The sequence below is a fragment of the Seriola aureovittata genome, chromosome 12 (genome assembly GCF_021018895.1).
Source record: "Seriola aureovittata isolate HTS-2021-v1 ecotype China chromosome 12, ASM2101889v1, whole genome shotgun sequence".
Taxonomy (NCBI): Eukaryota; Metazoa; Chordata; class Actinopteri; order Carangiformes; family Carangidae; genus Seriola; species Seriola aureovittata.
The window spans coordinates 17,369,499-17,389,267 of record NC_079375.1 but is presented as its reverse complement, the minus strand read 5'-3'; the positions used below and the strand labels follow the sequence as shown (position 1 = coordinate 17,389,267).

The following is a 19,769-nucleotide window of genomic DNA, read 5'->3' as shown; positions in this document are numbered from 1 at the left end:
CAAATTTCCTGCACTTTCTGGAAAGTAGCCTGAGGCACAAACTGAGAATCAGCTTAAAATTACCCTATCCAAACTGAAGCCATTATCATGAAAACTGTGTGTGTTTGGGTGTGTGTCAGGGTGTTAATGTATGGTGGTGCAGTTTGTGCAGCTCAGTGAGTTTATGGTTAAATTCCTACTGAGATAATCCCCTGCTGAGACTCTGTGTGTCTGACAGACACTTTGCGATGTTTTCGATTCAACCATATGTTGTGTAACATTTGTGTTCAGGTCCAGGAGTTGCAGAGCCCCCCCAGGGCAAGCCAGGTGGTGAAGGATTGTGTGAAAGCCTGTCTCAACTCCACCTACGAGTATATTTTCAACAACTGCCACGACCTCTACAACAGGGAATATCAGACAGACCCTGTAAGTCTGTGTGTGTGTGTGCAAAGAAGTTCTTTATGGATGCAGTTATTAAGATTTGAATCCATAACCTCTTTCTGTCTCCAGTCAAAGGCAGTCCCTCCAGATGAGCAGGGTCCCAGCATCAAAAACCTGGACTTCTGGTCCAAACTCATCACCCTCATCGTCTCCATCATAGAGGAGGACAAAAACTCCTACACTCCCTGCCTTAATCAGTGAGTCTCGGCTCATAACGTCAGTCTACTTGCTCAAATGTATCATGTAGAGGCAGTGTTGTCAAGGCCAGTTTAGGAGAACCTGGTGCTTCATAAGGTAACAATTGTATGGGATTTTGCTTAAGGAACAAAACACAAAAGAATAGAATATGAGGAGGGGAGTGTCAAAACATGAGGGGAAACAGGCCAAATAGTCAAACAAACAACTTTTGTTTGTTTTGGAGTCACAAAGTGTGTCCTGTCAGTTCTGAAATGGGAAATAAAAATGTACTTCCAATATCCAAGAACTTCAGACTGTAAAAAACAAATTATTCCAAGGTCAAAGGATCGATAACAATATCTTTCTGTATTATATTGCTGTTAATGTTTGTTCTTTCCATGTGCTCTGACAGTTAACCCTTAGCCCTGTGTGTAGACAGACAAGTAGTTCCTGTAAAGCAGCTTAGGTGGGTAGGGGTGGTTTGGATTTGGATCTCATGCCACATCCCATACTGTTAATTTAATAGTATGATTATGAATTAAATCGAACTCATTGGCTTTGTTTTGGGAGACAATGAGGATAATAATGTCTTGCTAATTTCATATTTTCTCTGATGCATTTTCTTTCTGTGGCTGCTAAAAATACACAGAGGAAACACTGATGGAATTACATAAAAATGACGCTGGGTTATCTTCTTGAATAATGAAGGACCATTACTGCACATAGAGCTGGATTTAAGCCTGAGTACTGCCTCTTCTAGGTTTCCCCAGGAACTGAATGTGGGCAAGATCAGCGCTGAGGTCATGTGGAATATGTTTGCACAAGATATGAAATATGCCATGGAGGGTAAGTTTATTTTTCTATTGTTATGATGGAGAAGACACATGCCTCAAAATGAGAGAGGAGCCATTAGTTTGTGTCAGAGTGTGTTTTGAAGATTTGTTTTTTTTAATATGTAAACTATTTATGGAGATGCGAGGGAGTGGTGAAGTGGGACTTTTCTCACTCTTTCTCTTTGATATTCAGAGCATGAGAAGCACCGCCTGTGTAAAAGTGCAGATTATATGAACTTGCACTTCAAGGTGAAGTGGCTCTATAATGAGTACTGCAAGGAGCTGCCCACTTTCCAGAAGCACGTTCCTGAATATCCAGCGTGAGTATTTTCTATACAGCATGCACAATTTTCCTGCGACATTTGCCTCAATGGCACAAAGACTCATGTTGCCCCCTCCTATTTTTCTTCTGCAGCTGGTTTGAGCCATTTGTCATCATGTGGTTGGATGAAAATGAAGAGGTGTCCAGAGATTTTCTCCACGGAGCCCTGGAGAGGGACAAAAAAGACGGGGTAATTTCTCTTATCTGCATCTTTCACATGTAAAATGCTAGCCTGCTAGAATACTAACGGGGACTGTCACAACCACAGTCTTTTGCTGTCATGCTTCAGCAGGAAAAGGCCTATCTATATTTACCAAAATGTCAAACTATTCCTTTAACAAGCTCAGCTTTCTCCAACAAAGTGTGCAGAAAAATGTGGAGTAAAGAGACTAGAAAAAAAAAAAGAAACAGGCGGTCATGTGAGACTAAAGTTTGACTAAAACTCATTGAATCCTGTTGAGACAGCAATAAAATACAAGCTTAAATTTGACCTCTTACATGCAGCATTTATCCCCCCAAAAAATGTATGCATGCATTTCTCATGCAAATTCAGGCACTTCACATCATCTCTCCTGACTCAGCACATTCCAGGCTGAGAAGAGCAGGTTGAAGGCCTCAAGGCAATCAATAATGACTCAATACCAAATGCAAATGGAACAAAACTTCACTGCAGAGAGGAGCAGATGCTACAGCACAAGTCGATGTACACTCACAGACACATACCATGCAGTGACTCACTCTCAGTCTCACTCACACTTATATATCCACACAGCGATAAGGTCGATACAAAACAGCTGAAGATTCTCCAAGCTCATATGTCACAGACCCTTTGGGTCCAATTACTGTTGCCTGAGGCAGCTTCTGCTTTCCTGTGTCAGCAGAACAGCAGTCCCCAGGCCCAGTTGTATACCATAACACTACTCACTTCTGGGTTAATGGCCGACCTGTTAATGAAGGCCCTGCTTCGGTGGAAACCGAACCCATCACTTTCAGTGTCACCTGTGCTCAGATGACTGTACAGCGTCAGCACCACGAAACAGCTTCTTATACTTTTCCCCCTGGTCCCGTTCTTTCTTCTCGTTCTCCAGTTCCAGGTCACATCAGAGCACGCTTTGTTCTCCTGCTCAGTGGTGGACGTGTTCTCTCAGCTTAATCAGAGCTTTGAAATCATACGCAAACTGGAGTGTCCCGACCCTCAGATCGTTGGCAACTACATGAAGAGATTTGCCAAGGTGACTTTAACCTCCAAATGTTCACACTTTAACCTTTTCACCTGAGCTGTCACTGCTTCAAAAACATGTTTTAAATATAATTTAAGTGTAATTTCTCACTGTATTAACACTCTCATAACATTAGCTTTATTTTTCTCTCTTAGACCATCGGCAATGTCCTGTTGTCTTATGCTGACATCATAGCAAAAGATTTTCCAAATCATGTCAAGAAGGAGAAAGTGGTAGGTATTTCAAAGTGGAAGACGGATATGTAATAGAATGAAAATTTCGGCTTCATAAAGGCTTTAAGATTAGTTTGGCGTACGTGGTCATGTTGATTAATATCTTCACAATAAACTGCTCTTCAGTGTAATAGCCATGCCCAGTTTGTAGTGTTTCAAAGTGTATCAGGGCTGTGTAATCAGCTGAATGTGGTGTAGGCTTGGGGAAAAGTGGGCTGCACTCCCAGAGAGACCAGGAGCCCCCAGAGGAGCAGTAATTACTCAAAACTCCTTCTTCTGCCCTGCATCACCAAGAGTGTTTTTGCCAAAGAAGCAATAAAAAAGTTAGGAGGAATAACATTGATTGATTACAATAATGTGTGTGTGTGTGTGTGTGTGTGTGTGTGTGTGTGTGTGTGTGTGTGTGTGTGTGTGTGTGTGTGTGTGTGTGTGTGTGTGTGTGTGTGTGTGTGTGTGTGTGTGTGTGTGTGTGTGTGTGTGTGTGTGTTCGTGTCAGTGTGTGTAATGATTTTTATTTTTCTTTGTTCAGCCATGTATCATCATCAATAACATCCAGCAGCTCAGAGTTCAGTTGGAGAAGATGTTTGAGGCCATGGGAGGCAAAGACGTAAGTTTCCACAGATGCTGTTGGATTATTGTGATTGTGCTAATATGACATGACTCTTGTATTATTAATCCCATTCATCCCCTATTAGCTCAATGTGGAAGCTAGTGACTTCCTGAAGGAGCTGCAGAACAAACTCAACAACGTCATGGACGACCTCAGCCGCATCTTTGCAGTCAGGTGGGTGTGTTTGTTTGATTCCCACCTGGGACTCAAAGACGCTGCAACCAGCTTCTCCAGCTGATGATTTTCATGTTTGTGTGTGTGGTGTTGCAGTTTCCAGCCCCAGATCGAAGACAATGTGAGGCAGATGGGGGACATCCTAGCTCAAGTCAAAGGTCAAACTGTACCAGCCAATGGCAGCGTAGTTCAGGAGGCCGATAATGTCCTGCAACCCATCATGGACTTCCTGGACAGCAAGTAAGAACATCAGCAATGTTTAAGAATCAACAGAAATCTTTCTCAAAAGTTGGTGTTGAAGGTTTGGATAGATTCTTAGTTTTGGTTACTTTTTCTTTAATCTGATATTTCTTGATCTAAATAAGAAAAAATTGCTGATTTTAAACTATACTTTCATTGCAAAGTTCTTGAACAACATTCAGTACTTAGAGAAATTTGTGGAAAAAAGGTTTATTTTCCTTAGACTAAGCAACAAAGTTTTGATACCAAAACTCAAGCATCGTTCTGGCACTGGTATCAAAAAACTTCAAATAAAGATATGTTTTAGTGCTGCCTTTATATCTCTAACTGAGAGACTGTGTGTTTGTGTGTTTCAGCCTGTCGCTGTTTGCTAAGATCTGTGAGAAGACAGTCCTGAAGAGAGTGCTGAAGGAGCTGTGGAAACTGGTGATGAACACAATGGAAAAAACTATCGTTCTTCCAACACTTACTGACCAGACGGTATGTAATTAAAAAAAAAAAAGACGTCCACTCGTATATTTTCCCTTCCCTCCTTCCAAATTTCACTGCTTTTCATTGCCGTGTTCCACTGTGACTGTACATTAATCCATCTATCCTGCCATTACCCCATTCTCTCTACTGTCCTTCCTTTCTTAGGTTATTGTAAGTATGTGTGTGTGTGTGTGTGTGTGTGTGTGTGTGTGTGTGTGTGTGTGAGTGTGAGTGTGTGTGTGCAGCCTCTGTGAGCATGAAGAAACACTCTTCAGAGGAGCCGTAACACCACCGTCCATAGCCTTTTTCACTTTTTATTATTTACAATTCTTTCTCCCTCTCTGTGGATATCAGTGCATTAGAACTTGATTTAAACGGCTGCACGGTGCACCGGAGTCAATATAACTTGCCCATGAGTCCTGCAATACTGTCTGACAGTACACCAAAGCACTTAAACCATGCTTCTCTCCCAAGACTTACATTATTCTGAATGTCTATTTCGAATTTAGTTTTACTTTTTTACCGTTCACTCTTCAAACTCATTTCTTGTATTTGTCAGCTGCCTGCCCTCACTAAACCTCCTGAACCCACCTCTCACTTTGCAAATCACCCACTGATCCCTGAAAGACCACTCTTTACTTACTGTACTCACTTGTTTGTCTATGTGTCCTTGACAGGGCACCCAGATGATCTTCAATGCTGCTAAGGAGTTGGGCCAGCTTTCCAAGCTCAAGGTGATGAAAACAGAAGGCAGCAGCAGAATGCCTAAAATATGAAAAGACTATGTGTGTATGTGGCACAGACTGACTCCTTTGCTTGTCCTGCAGGAGCACATGGGGCGAGAGGAAGCCAAAGCTCTGTCTCCTAAACAGTGTGCAGTAATAGAGCTGGCACTAGACACTATTAAGGTATCGTATGGTCTGTTACACAAACAGAAAATCTAGCAGGGAAATGAGTGCTCTTGACTCTTACTTTTAAAATATTTTCATTTGATTTTGGTTGCTTAACACAAAGACACATCAGAGGATAAAGAGAGGTTGTGCTTTCCCTGAAAAAAATGACTGAACAATAAAATCCTGCACTCCTTCCTTGAGTTTCACAGTCCACTAACACTCCAGCAAGATGGAGATGACTCTGTGTTTTGAAATAGGAAATATAATTTTGGAAAGTGACAAAAGCCACAGAGAAGTCAAATGATAATTTTTTACTAAGGAGCTTTAACTAGTGATCTATTTTACTTCAGGCTGACATATATATTTGTATTAATACGTATAAATAAACATGAAATAATCAGCACAACTTTGAACACCATAAACATCACCACACTGTTAATGTTTTAGTGTCAGCTTCAGTCTGTCATAGTGTACATAAGTATAGATTTAGAGGTGTTTGAGTTACCAAACCAGCTTCAAGCCATCACGTCTTTGCTTCATACGTCAACAAATAGTTTTGTCAATCTGTCAGTCTGTATGCTTACCGTCTACAATACCTGTCATATCTGTTACACAGCAATACTTCCATGCTGGTGGCGTTGGCCTGAAGAAAACGTTCTTGGAGAAGAGTCCAGACCTGCAGTCTCTGCGCTACGCCTTGTCTCTGTACACGCAGGCCACCGACAAACTCATCAGGAAGTTTGTCCTCTCACAGAACGCTCAGGGTACAACTATAAAACAGCAATTACACACACACACACACACACACAGCAGGTTCAAACACTTTCACACAAATATGCATTCAAAGAGCTCTACTGCTTATTCTTTCTGTTAATATGGTTTATGGAATTAAATGGGCTTATGGGATTAAATAGAATAACTTACTTACAGTGTTATGTTTGGAGAAAATGTTTCATTCATTGCTTCAATGAGTTACAGTTGCACTACCAGCAGATGTGAAAATATGGTTGGCATTTATATACTGTATATTTAGTTTTACACAGTATATAATACAGCGTATTTTAGATCAGCAAAAAATGAAAAATACTTTAAAAATTCTTGCTCAAGGACACAGTAATTGTCCAGGCCTTTAAACCATGACCCATGCTTTAATCAGAAGTTGTATTAGTGCTTTGATCTTTTAATGCTGCTTTCTTCTGTCTCCTCTCAGTCCATGGAGGGAAAGGGATCAGGTACACGGCAAATGAAGACACACCACCAGAGAAAGGTAAGGTGTTAGCAGTGTTATGTAAAATCTACATGTCCCCCCGAGCAGCCAGCAGCAGCTCAGGCTCATGCTCAGAGATCTCTGTGATCAAACTTTCACCACCCAAAGATAACCGGACACTGTGAGCATTGTTAGCACTTGGCACAACCTTGACTCTCCCTCTGCTTCTCCTTCATCCTGCTCCTTTTTACTTTCCTGTTTCAGCCACTTTTAATCAACTGACTTAAGCATAGGACTGTATGTGGTAGATACAGACTGTGATATATCTAGAGTGCACACCGAAACACAAAACAGCAGACCTGCTCAGAGCTTGAATGTAAAAACTGCAGTGACTGGAGATCAAGGTGAGGCTGTCAGATTGTGCCAGCTGATGAAACAGTGCTTCTCTCCAGAAACTTGTGTTGCAGTTTGGATTCTTTCAGTGTCATTTCCTTTTTCTTTTTCCTTCAGTGTCAATAGAGTGTCAAGAACGAATTACCAGCTATTACTGCATTACAATTTGCCATTTGCTCAGCATTAGAGCTGGCACAAAGGCTGCTTTACCCAGCCAAGTCCTGTTCATCTGATTATCATAGAGAACGTGTGTGTGTGTGTGTGTCTGTGTCTGTGTCTGTGTGTGTGTGTGTGTGTGTGTGTGGTGTGTGTGTGTGTGGTTTCTGTATGTTTAAATGTAGTTCACAATCAAGCATTCAAGTCATATATTTCAGCTGTACTACATTGCAGACCGAAAAACACCAGTTATGGCCATTCTCAGTCAAATGTGCTCAAAGCAAACACACACTTTCATGGACCAATCAACCCCTCACTGAATATGTCTTTACAGCGTGTGGAGTGGATGCAGTTGGCGAGGTGGTCATGCATGTGGATATCTTACCCCAACCTAATGGAGAACACAAGATCAGTGTCAAAGGTAAAAGAGCAGAGCAGGCTGCATTACGGTCCCATTTTCTAAAACCTTTCAGTTATTCATCTGCTCTGTTGTTCTTCTCCTCCCCTACCTTCCTTCTGTGCTTAACTGATGCTGCCTTTGTCCTCCAGTGGTGGCTGCTAATGACCTGAAATGGAAAGCGCAGGGCTTCAGGCCCTTCGTAGAAGTCTACATCATTGGCCCTCACCTTAGCGACAAGAAGAGGAAATTTGCCACCAAATCCAAGAACAACAGCTGGTCACCTAAGTTCAATGAGAGCTTCCAGTAGTGAGTTTTCATTTTGCCTGCTTCAAATCATTGTCTTGGTTCTTGTTTCAGCCAGATTTAGGTAGTTCAGACATCTTTGCAACAGGTGACCAATGTTTGCTTTCTTGTCTCAGCTCCTTGGGCACTGAGGTGGGACCGGAGAGCTACGAGCTGCAGGTGTGCGTGAAGGACTACTGCTTCGCCAGAGAGGACCGCACTGTGGGCATGGCCGTGCTGCAGGTGAAGGACATAGCCAACAAGAACAGCATCACCTGCTGGCTGCCGCTGGGAAGACGTGTCCACATGGACGAGACGGGCCTGACGGTGCTGCGCATCCTCTCCCAGCGCAACAACGATGACGTGGCGAAAGAGTTTGTGAAGCTCAAGTCGGACCAGCGCTCAGCCGAGGAGGGCCGCAGCTGAGGGAGGAGGAGAGAGCGAGGACACACACGTGTGCACAAAAACACCAGAGACATACCCAATAGACATAGTATTACACATAGTATAGTACTCATACCCACATAGATAAACGACCATGTGCAATACAGAAGCACACACATGTAAACCCACTATTGTACATATACTGTATCTGCATACATTATGCAACATTTACATTGCAATGGTATCAATGCAAACATGAAGGAATATGTTTATTAAAAAAAATCTGATTTAATTTAGAATATTTCAGCAGCTCAACTCAAACTCCTCAGTTTAAGGTTAGCCTCACGTTAGCAAGCACTTGTCAATCCCTCACTCACTCTTTCCTATAACACATCACACCTTTTATACGCTGTACATTTAGATGTGATATAATGCAACGCATAACAGCGACAAAAACCATGTGAATAGTTTGAGAACGACCACTTTGCACTTTTGCTTCTCTGTGTCTTCAGGAGAGCAGTCCTTGCCTAGCTATGCTCTGTCAGTCTGTCCGTCTGCTTGCCTGCCTGACTGTGTGTCGTTCTTCCAGTCCGTCTCTCCCCTCCTCTCCCCCGTTGTCTCTGCGTAGTCTTCCCATGGTGTGATGTGTTGTGTAAGTTGGAGTGGGAGCGCAGATCTAAGATCAGCTTCCATGATGCCCATGAACCCAAATAGAGAAAAACACACAACAACACTGACCTAAGATCAGTGTCCAGGGGCAGCATCTCTGCTAGTCTGTCTTGTAATGTACTAACGTCCTGCATGTTGACCCCAGGAACACTGTGATTCACTTTGCTGTAACCAAGGCAACCGCTCCCCTCCCACATAAAAGATGGGTGCCTCCAATATTTGACCTGTGTGAGCATGGTGTATATAACCCTGGTCCCATAAGGTTTTATAAATCAGACCTGATTCACCTTCATAATCCTGGAGAAAACACAGTGACAGTGGGACTATGCTGAGCCTGATATGTGATGTGTTGATAAAGGTAAAAGTTGTGGCCACGATGTGCATTTATTTTGAACCTTTCTTGCTTCACATCACGACAAACGGAGCAATACCCTAACGTCAAACACACACCCCCCTAGAGTGCACATTAACTCCAAAAAGGGCTACAGGATCAGTGGACTGGGATGTCAGTTTACACACTAACACAGGCTGTCTGTGCTTCTGTTGGCAAAGTGACCACAGGGTTTCCCCAGCTGCTCTGCAACAGACACACCGCCACACTGCAGACACGCTACCATTCAGAAAGTCTTTCATGAGTGACTCTGTGGAGGAACTTGAAATGAATCCACATGAAGCCTGAAAGGACACACCCGGGGAACACTTCCCTCCCGATCGACTGCACACCTATCTAAACCCATCTCTATAAGGCAATAGTGGTTTGTTTGTATGTTCACTGAACCTCGTGGTTTTTATGAAGAACAAATCTTCTGTGAACACTGCTGTGTCTTTTGTTAATGTGTGCGTGCATGTGTGTGAAGGTGTGTGAGGTTGTGTGTGAATGTGTGTGGGTTGACTGTCACACCTGCAAAATGGGCTCTGAGATTGTGAGCAATATATTGTACCTACATACCCAAACTGTATGCGCTGTCAGTATAACTACAGGAGCACCAACTGCAATATCCAGATCCAAGGAATGGGAAACTTATGATTCTTTTTTTTTAAATTTGTAAATCACTAAGATATTTTATTTATGGACTCATAAAATCCCCATTCCTTTTTGAAGTGTGCACGCTTCTTCTCATATATTTTGGATAATAGAGAAGGAAAGTGTTTTAATTACTATTTGCCTTTAGTAGGACCAAATTTGCACGAACCAGAGTTCATGTTTCTTTGTTTGTTTTTAAAGAAAGAAGCCATCAGAGTCACCGCCAAGCATTTATGGTGTTCAAGTATTAGTCTCGTCATGTGTTTTGACAAACCCCTTTACCTTTCACTGCAAAAAGGTGAGCAAACACTCACAGTCGTAGTTCGGCTCGTCTTGTTGTGTCTTTGTGAAACGTAATGATGTTGGTGACAGTGAATACATGCCGCAGGAGGTTTTTCCTGCCGCTGTGTCGAGCTACATCAGACATCACTGCTGGCCTGTCACATGTTGTCTTTGCTGAATACTGTTGAATGCTACCAAATACAAATCTTGTGAATGTTATTAATCCTCAGCAGAGCCTTCTTTCCATGATCAAAGGGATGTTTAATCCAAACCCACGATTAGCTTGAGAACACCAACTCATGCCTTTTGATTTAAGCCTCCAAATTTTACTTAAATCAATGGGTCATGTGTTCAATCGTGCTTGATTTTTTATTTTTTATTCTTTCTTTTTTTTGTTGGGTGAACCAGTCTTTTAAAAGGAGCTTTCCACCCCAGCTTTTGTGAAATGTAACACACAGTGAAGTTAAATCATGTTCATGTGTTGTCTAAGTAATCCCAGGGCTCAAGACAAACCTTGACATGTCAGGTTGTAGCTGAAAAAGCAACAAAAATAAATAAAAAATAACACGAGTGATCATCTAGTTCAGGACTCGTCGTTTGCCTACTTCATGTATTTACGCATACACACACCACTGCACACATACACAGACACATACACACACACATCTACACACACCCATCTCTGCTCAAGCACAAAAGGGCACATGTAAGATGACACACATGCATGCATGCACGCCGACACAACTCTGTGGAGACCAATGATGCCCACCCTGTGAATAGAATCAACTTACAATTGCATGAGGGGAAACTTTATTGTGCCAGCACGTGTCTCTTTGATGTTTCTTGACTTTTTATTTTCCTTGTTTTTAATTTCCGAAGCTATGTAATGATTACTCACCAATGTTTTTCTTTTGTGTGTGTTTTTCAAAAAGGCTTGTGAATATGTCTTCTGTAACCAATATGAATGTAGTGTGAACACAGAACTCGCATGAGAGAATTGTTTTCTACTAAGGATGTTTCTAATTTGTTTCTTATCATTATTGATTGTTCTTTAATGAGGATGAAGTGGAACTGGAATGCAGCCTGATTGCGATCTGCTTCCTATTAAAAGGACATTTGTGTCACAATCTAAACGTCTTATTTATTATTCTTTCTCTGATACTCCACAACCACATTACTGCAGTTGGATTTGTTTTTATTGGGTTAGTATATCTAAACCTGATTAAAGTGTCAAATATGTTAAAGTTAAGGAACACATTAATCATCAACGTATAATAAAAGTCTGAAATAGACAGGTGTTTATAATAGATTAGATAGATTAGATTTTAACATAAAGAACCGGCCCAGACCTTTATGTATATAGAAAGCCTATATATATATATGTCATAGTATAATAAGGCACAAAAAGTATAAGCATAGTAAGACATAAAAATGTCACAGTATTGTAAGGAATAAAGATGTCTAAAGAAAGTCATAGTATAGTAAGGCATCAAAATGTCAAAAAACGACATAGTATAGAAAGACATGAAAATTTATAAAAAACGTAAAAGTATAGTAAGGAATTAAAATGTAAAAAAAAACGTAGTATAATGCGGCATAAAAATTTCAGAAAAAAGTCATAATATAGTAAGGCATAAAATGTCAAAGTATTGTAAGGAATAAGAATGTCAAAAAAAAGTCATAGTATAGTAAGGTGTAAAAATGTCAAAAAAAAAGAAGTCATAGTAAGTAAGCAAGGCATAAAATTGTGAAGAAACGACATAGTATACTAAGGCATAAAAATGAAAAAAAAACGTCATATTATAGTAAGGCATAAAATGTCGCAGTATTGTAAGGAATTAAAAAGTGAAAAAAATGTCATAGTATAGTAAGGCATAAAAATGTCAAAAAGCATCATAGTATAATAAGGCATAAAATTGTGAAAAAAAAGTCATAGTATAGTAAGGCATAAGAATGTGAAAAAAGTCACAGTATTGTAAGGCATAAAAATTTCCAGCAATGTCATAGAATAGTAAGGCATAAAAATGTGAAAAAAGGTCATAGTATAGTAAGGCATGAAAATTTCCAAAAATGTCATAGTATAGTAAGGCATAAAAATGTCACAGTTTTGTAAGGCATAAAAATTTCCAGCAATGTCATAGTATAGTAAGGCATAAAAATGTGAAAAAATGTCATAGTATAGTAAGGCATAAAAAGGTGAAAAAAAGTCATAGTATAATAAGGCATATAAATGTCAAAAAAACGACATAGTATAGTAAGGCATAAAAATGTCACAGTATTGTAAGGAATAAAAATATCAAGAAAAAGTCATATTATTGTAAGGCATAAAAATGTGAAAAAAAAGTCATAGTATAGTAAGGCATAAAAATGTAAAAGAAAAAAAGTCATAGTATAGTAAGGCATAAAAATGTAAAAAAAAAAAAAAAGTCATAGTATAGTAAGGCATAGAAATTTCCAAAAAAGTCATAGTATAGTAAGGCATAAAAATGTGAAAAAAATGTCATAGTATAGTAAGGCATAAAATTGTGAAAAAAAGTCATAGTATAGTAAGGCATAAAAATGTCACAGTATTGTAAGGAAGAAAAATGTCAAGAAAAAGTCATAGTATAGTAACACATAAAAATGTCATAGTATTGTAAGGCATAAAAATCTGAAAAAACGTCATAGTATAGTAAGGCATAAAAATGTAAAAAATAAAGTAATACTATAGTAAGAAATAAAAATGTCACATTATTGTAAGGAATAAAAATATTTAAAAAAAGTCATAGTATATAGTAAGGCATAAAAATGTGAAAAAAAGTCATAGTATAGTAAGGCATAAAAAGTCATATTATAGTAAAGCATTAAAGTTTGAAAAAACGTCATAGTATAGTAAGGCAAGAAAGGTCATAGTATAGTAAGGCATAAAAATGTGAAAAAACGTCATAGTATAGTAAGGCATGAAAAGTCATATTATAGTAAGGTATAAAAATTTGAAAAAACGTGATATTATAGTAAGGCATAAAAATGTGAAAAAATGTCATAGTATAGTAAGGCATGAAAAGTCATATTATAGTAAGGTATAAAAATTTGAAAAAACGTCATAGTATAGTAAGGCATAAAAAGCCATAGTATAGTAAGGCATAAAAATTTGAAAAAACGTTATAGTATAGTAAGGCATGAAAAGTCATATTATAGTAAGGTATAAAAATTTGAAAAAACGTCATAGTATAGTAAGGCATAAAATGTCATAGTATAGTAAGGCATGAAAAGTCATAGTATAGTAAGACACAAAAATGTAAAAAACATGTCATATTATAGTAAGGCATAAAAATGTGAAAAAACGGCATAGTATAGTAAGGCATAAAAAGTCATAGTATAGTAAGGCATAAAAATGTGAAAAAAAATGTCATAGTATAGTAAGTCATGAAAAGTCATAGTATAGTAAGGCATAAAAACGTGAAAAAACGTCATAGTATAGCAAGGCATAAAAAGTCATAATATAGTAAGGCATAAAATGTCATAGTATAGTAAGACATTAAAATGTCAAAAAAACATCATAGTATAGTAAGGCATGAAAATGTGAAAAAACGTCATAGTATAGTAAGGCATGAAAAGTCATATTATAGTAAGGCATAAAAATGTGAAAAAATGTCATAGTATAGTAAGGCATGAAAAGTCATATTATATTAAGGTATAAAAATTTGAAAAAACGTGATATTATAGTAAGGCATAAAAATGTGAAAAAACGTGATATTATAGTAAGGCATAAAAATGTGAAAAAACGTCATAGTATAGTAAGGCATGAAAAGTCATATTATAGTAAGGTATAAAAATTTGAAAAAACGTGATATTATAGTAAGGCATAAAAATGTGAAAAAATGTCACAGTATAGTAAGGCATAAAAATGTGAAAAAACGTCATAGTATAGAAAGGCATGAAAAGTCATAGTATAGTAAGGCATAAAAATGTGAAAAAAAATGTCATAGTATAGTAAGTCATGAAAAGTCATAGTATAGTAAGGCATAAAAACGTGAAAAAACGTCATAGTATAGCAAGGCATAAAAAGTCATAATATAGTAAGGCATAAAATGTCATAGTATAGTAAGACATTAAAATGTCAAAAAAACATCATAGTATAGTAAGGCATGAAAATGTGAAAAAACGTCATAGTATAGTAAGGCATGAAAAGTCATATTATAGTAAGGCATAAAAATGTGAAAAAACGTCATAGTATAGTAAGGCATGAAAAGTCATATTATAGTAAGGTATAAAAATTTGAAAAAACGTGATATTATAGTAAGGCATAAAAATGTGAAAAAATGTCATAGTATAGTAAGGCATAAAAATGTGAAAAAACGTCATAGTATAGTAAGGCATGAAAAGTCATAGTATAGTAAGGCATAAAAATTTGAAAAATATCATAGTATAGTAAGGCATAAAAAGCCATAGTATAGTAAGACATAAAAATGTAAAAAAAAAAATGTCATAGTATAGTAAGGCATAAAAAGTCATAATATAGTAAGGCATAAAATGTCATAGTATAGTAAGACCTTAAAATGTCAAAAAAACATCATAGTATAGTAAGGCATAAAAATGTGAAAAAAAGGTCATAGTATAGTAAGGCATGAAAAGTCATATTATAGTAAGGCATAAAAATGTGAAAAAACGTCATAGTATAGTAAGGCATGAAAAGTCATATTATAGTAAGGTATAAAAATTTGAAAAAACATGATATTATAGTAAGGCATAAAAATGTGAAAAAATGTCATAGTATAGTAAGGCATAAAAATGTGAAAAAACGTCATAGTATAGTAAGGCATAAAAAGTCATAGTATAGTAAGGCATAAAAATTTGAAAAATATCATAGTATAGTAAGGCATAAAAAGCCATAGTATAGTAAGACATAAAAATGTAAAAAAAAAAATGTCATAGTATAGTAAGGCATAAAAAGTCATAATATAGTAAGGCATAAAATGTCATAGTATAGTAAGACCTTAAAATGTCAAAAAAACATCATAGTATAGTAAGGCATAAAAATGTGAAAAAAAGGTCATAGTATAGTAAGGCATGAAAAGTCATATTATAGTAAGGCATAAAAATGTGAAAAAACGTCATAGTATAGTAAGGCATGAAAAGTCATATTATAGTAAGGTATAAAAATTTGAAAAAACGTGATATTATAGTAAGGCATAAAAATGTGAAAAAACGTGATATTATAGTAAGGCATAAAAATGTGAAAAAACGTCATAGTATAGTAAGGCATAAAATGTCATAGTATAGTAAGACCTATATGAATATGAAAGTATAAAAATTTGAAAAAACGTGATATTATAGTAAGGCATAAAAATGTGAAAAAATGTCATAGTATAGTAAGGCATGAAAAGTCATATTATAGTAAGGTATAAAAATTTGAAAAAAAATGTCATAGTATAGTAAGTCATGAAAAGTCATAGTATAGTAAGGCATAAAAACGTGAAAAAACGTCATAGTATAGCAAGGCATAAAAAGTCATAATATAGTAAGGCATAAAATGTCATAGTATAGTAAGACCTTAAAATGTCAAAAAAACATCATAGTATAGTAAGGCATAAAAATGTGAAAAAAAGGTCATAGTATAGTAAGGCATGAAAAGTCATATTATAGTAAGGCATAAAAATGTGAAAAAACGTCATAGTATAGTAAGGCATGAAAAGTCATATTATAGTAAGGTATAAAAATTTGAAAAAACGTGATATTATAGTAAGGCATAAAAATGTGAAAAAACGTGATATTATAGTAAGGCATAAAAATGTGAAAAAACGTCATAGTATAGTAAGGCATGAAAAGTCATATTATAGTAAGGTATAAAAATGTGAAAAAACGTGATATTATAGTAAGGCATAAAAATGTGAAAAAACGTGATATTATAGTAAGGCATAAAAATGTGAAAAAACGTCATAGTATAGTAAGGCATGAAAAGTCATATTATAGTAAGGTATAAAAATTTGAAAAAACGTGATATTATAGTAAGGCATAAAAATGTGAAAAAATGTCATAGTATAGTAAGGCATGAAAAGTCATATTATAGTAAGGTATAAAAATTTGAAAAAACGTCATAGTATAGTAAGGCATAAAATGTCATAGTATAGTAAGGCATTAAAGTTTGAAAAAACGTCATAGTATAGTAAGGCATAAAAGTCATAATATAGTAAGGACGAAAATATTTGAAAAACCATCATAGTATAGTAAGGCATAAAAATGTGAAAAAACGTCATAGTATAGTAAGGCATGAAAAGTCATATTATAGTAATGTACAAAAATTTGAAAAAACGTGATATTATAGTAAGGCATAAAAATGTGAAAAAATGTCATAGTATAGTAAGGCATGAAAAGTCATATTATAGTAAGGTATAAAAATTTGAAAAAACGTCATAGTATAGTAAGGCATAAAAAGCCATAGTATAGTAAGGCATAAAAATGTAAAAAAAAATGTCATAGTATAGTAAGGCATAAAAAGTCATAATATAGTAAGGCATAAAATGTCATAGTATAGTAAGACATTAAAATGTCAAAAAAACATCATAGTATAGTAAGGTATAAAAATTTGAAAAAACGTCATAGTATAGTAAGGCATAAAAAGTCATAGTATAGTAAGGCATTAAAGTTTGAAAAAACGTCATAGTATAGTAAGGCATGAAAAGTCATATTATAGTAAGGTATAAAAATTTGAAAAAACGTCATAGTATAGTAAGGCATAAAAATGTGAAAAAATGTCATAGTATAGTAAGGCATAAAGGTCATAGTATAGTAAGGCATAAAAATGTGAAAAAACGTCATAGTATAGTAAGGCATGAAAAGTCATATTATAGTAAGGTATAAAAATTTGAAAAAACGTGATATTATAGTAAGGCATAAAAATGTGAAAAAATGTCGTAGTATAGTAAGGCATAAAGGTCATAGTATAGTAAGGCATAAAAATGTGAAAAAACGTCATAGTATAGTAAGGCATGAAAAGTCATAGTATAGTAAGACACAGAAATGTAAAAAAATGTCATAGTATAGTAAGGCATAAAAATGTGAAAAAACGTCATCGTATAGTAAGGCATGAAAAGTCATAGTATAGTAAGGTATAAAAATTTGAAAAAACGTGATATTATAGTAAGGCATAAAAATTTAAAAAAAACGGCATAGTATAGTAAGGCATAAAAAGTCATAGTATAGTAAGGCATAAAAATGTGAAAAAACATCATAGTATAGTAAGGCATAAAATGTCATAGTATAGTAAGGCATGAAATGTCATAGTATAGTAAGGCATAAAAATTTGAAAAATATCATAGTATAGTAAGGCATAAAAAGCCATAGTATAGTAAGACATAAAAATGTAAAAAAAAAATGTCATAGTATAGTAAGGCATAAAAAGTCATAATATAGTAAGGCATAAAATGTCATAGTATAGTAAGGCATAAAAATGTGAAAAAAACGTCATAGTATAGTAAGGCATGAAAAGTCATATTATATTAAGGTATAAAAATTTGAAAAAACGTGATATTATAGTAAGGCATAAAAATGTGAAAAAATGTCATAGTATAGTAAGGGATAAAAATGTGAAAAAACGTCATAGTATAGTAAGGCATGAAAAGTCATATTATAGTAAGGCATGAAAAGTCATATTATAGTAAGGTATAAAAATTTGAAAAAACGTCATAGTATAGTAAGGCATAAAATGTCATAGTATAGTAAGGCATTAAAGTTTGAAAAAACGTCATAGTATAGTAAGGCATGAAAAGTCATAGTATAGTAAGGCATAAAAGTCATAATATAGTAAGGACCAAAATATGTGAAAAAACGCGATATTATAGTAAGGCATAAAAATGTGAAAAAACGTCATAGTATAGTAAGGCATGAAAAGTCATAATATAGTAAGGTATAAAAATTTGAAAAAACGTCATAGTATAGTAAGGCATGAAAAGTCATAGTATAGTAAGACACAAAAATGTAAAACAATGTCATAGTATAGTAAGGCATAAAAATGTGAAAAAACGTCATAGTATAGTAAGGCATGAAAAGTCATATTATACTAAGGTATAAAAATTTGAAAAACCGTCAGGCACAAAAATGTCAAAAAATGTCATAGTATAGTAAGGCATAAAATGTCATAATATAGTAAGGCATAAAATGTCATAGTATAGTATGACATTAAAATGTCAAAAAAACATCATAGTATAGTAAGGCATGAAAAGTCATAGTATAGTAAGGCATAAAAGTCACAATATAGTAAGGACCAGAATATTTGAAAAACCATCATAGTATAGTAAGGCATAAAAATGTGAAAAAACGTCATAGTATAGTAAGGCATGAAAAGTCATATTATACTAAGGTATAAAAATTTGAAAAACCGTCAGGCACAAAAATGTGAAAAAACGTCATAGTATAGTAAGGCATGAAAAGTCATAGTATAGTAAGGTATAAAAATTTGAAAAAACATCGTAGTATAGTAAGGCATAAAAATGTGAAAAAAACGTCATAGTATAGTAAGGCATGAAAAGTCATAGTATAGTAAGACACAAAAATGTAAAAAAATGTCATAGTATAGTAAGGCATAAAAATGTGAAAAAACGTCATAGTATAGTAAGGCATGAAAAGTCATAGTATAGTAAGACACAAAAATGTGAAAAAACGGCATAGTATAGTAAGGCATGAAAAGTCATAGTATAGTAAGGCATAAAAATGTGAAAAAACATCATAGTATAGTAAGGCATAAAATGTCATAGTATAGTAAGGCATGAAAAGTCATAGTATAGTAAGGCATAAAAATTTGAAAAATATCATAGTATAGTAAGGCATAAAAAGCCATAGTATAGTAAGACATAAAAATGTAAAAAAAAAAATGTCATAGTATAGTAAGGCATAAAAAGTCATAATATAGTAAGGCATAAAATGTCATAGTATATTAAGACATTAAAATGTCAAAAAAACATCATAGTATAGTAAGGCATGAAAATGTGAAAAAACGTCATAGTATAGTAAGGCATGAAAAGTCATATTATAGTAAGGCATAAAAATGTGAAAAAATGTCATAGTATAATAAGGCATGAAAAGTCATATTATATTAAGGTATAAAAATGTGAAAAAAACGTGATATTATAGTAAGGCATAAAAATGTGAAAAAACGTGATATTATAGTAAGGCATAAAAATTTGAAAAAAAAGTCATAGTATAGTAAGGCATGAAAAGTCATAATATAGTAAGGCATAAAAATGTAAAAAAAAAAATGTCATAGTATAGTAAGGCATAAAAAGTCATAGTATAGTAAGGCATAAAATGTCATAGTATAGTAAGACATTAAAATTTCAAAAAAACATCATAGTATAGTAAGGCATAAAAATGTGAAAAAAACGTCATAGTATAGTAAGGCATG

General features: G+C 35.3%; 1 protein-coding gene across 1 annotated transcript in view; it reads left to right on the top strand.

Annotated features, from left to right (window-relative positions):
* Window positions 1-11,523, top strand: part of LOC130178599 (protein unc-13 homolog A-like) — a 32,210-nt gene extending 20,687 nt beyond the window's left edge. The window contains exons 25-42 of the mRNA XM_056390971.1: window positions 271-405; window positions 490-617; window positions 1,358-1,443; window positions 1,624-1,750; window positions 1,846-1,942; window positions 2,841-2,984; window positions 3,128-3,205; window positions 3,735-3,812; window positions 3,901-3,989; window positions 4,086-4,229; window positions 4,586-4,709; window positions 5,378-5,434; window positions 5,528-5,608; window positions 6,210-6,357; window positions 6,804-6,860; window positions 7,684-7,770; window positions 7,899-8,055; window positions 8,169-11,523. Of these exons, the coding sequence (XP_056246946.1) occupies window positions 271-405; window positions 490-617; window positions 1,358-1,443; window positions 1,624-1,750; window positions 1,846-1,942; window positions 2,841-2,984; window positions 3,128-3,205; window positions 3,735-3,812; window positions 3,901-3,989; window positions 4,086-4,229; window positions 4,586-4,709; window positions 5,378-5,434; window positions 5,528-5,608; window positions 6,210-6,357; window positions 6,804-6,860; window positions 7,684-7,770; window positions 7,899-8,055; window positions 8,169-8,457 (2,106 nt within the window). The 3' untranslated portion in view covers window positions 8,458-11,523. The remainder of the gene's footprint in view (window positions 1-270; window positions 406-489; window positions 618-1,357; window positions 1,444-1,623; window positions 1,751-1,845; window positions 1,943-2,840; window positions 2,985-3,127; window positions 3,206-3,734; window positions 3,813-3,900; window positions 3,990-4,085; window positions 4,230-4,585; window positions 4,710-5,377; window positions 5,435-5,527; window positions 5,609-6,209; window positions 6,358-6,803; window positions 6,861-7,683; window positions 7,771-7,898; window positions 8,056-8,168) is intronic.
* The last annotated feature ends 8,246 nt before the right edge of the window (window positions 11,524-19,769 follow it).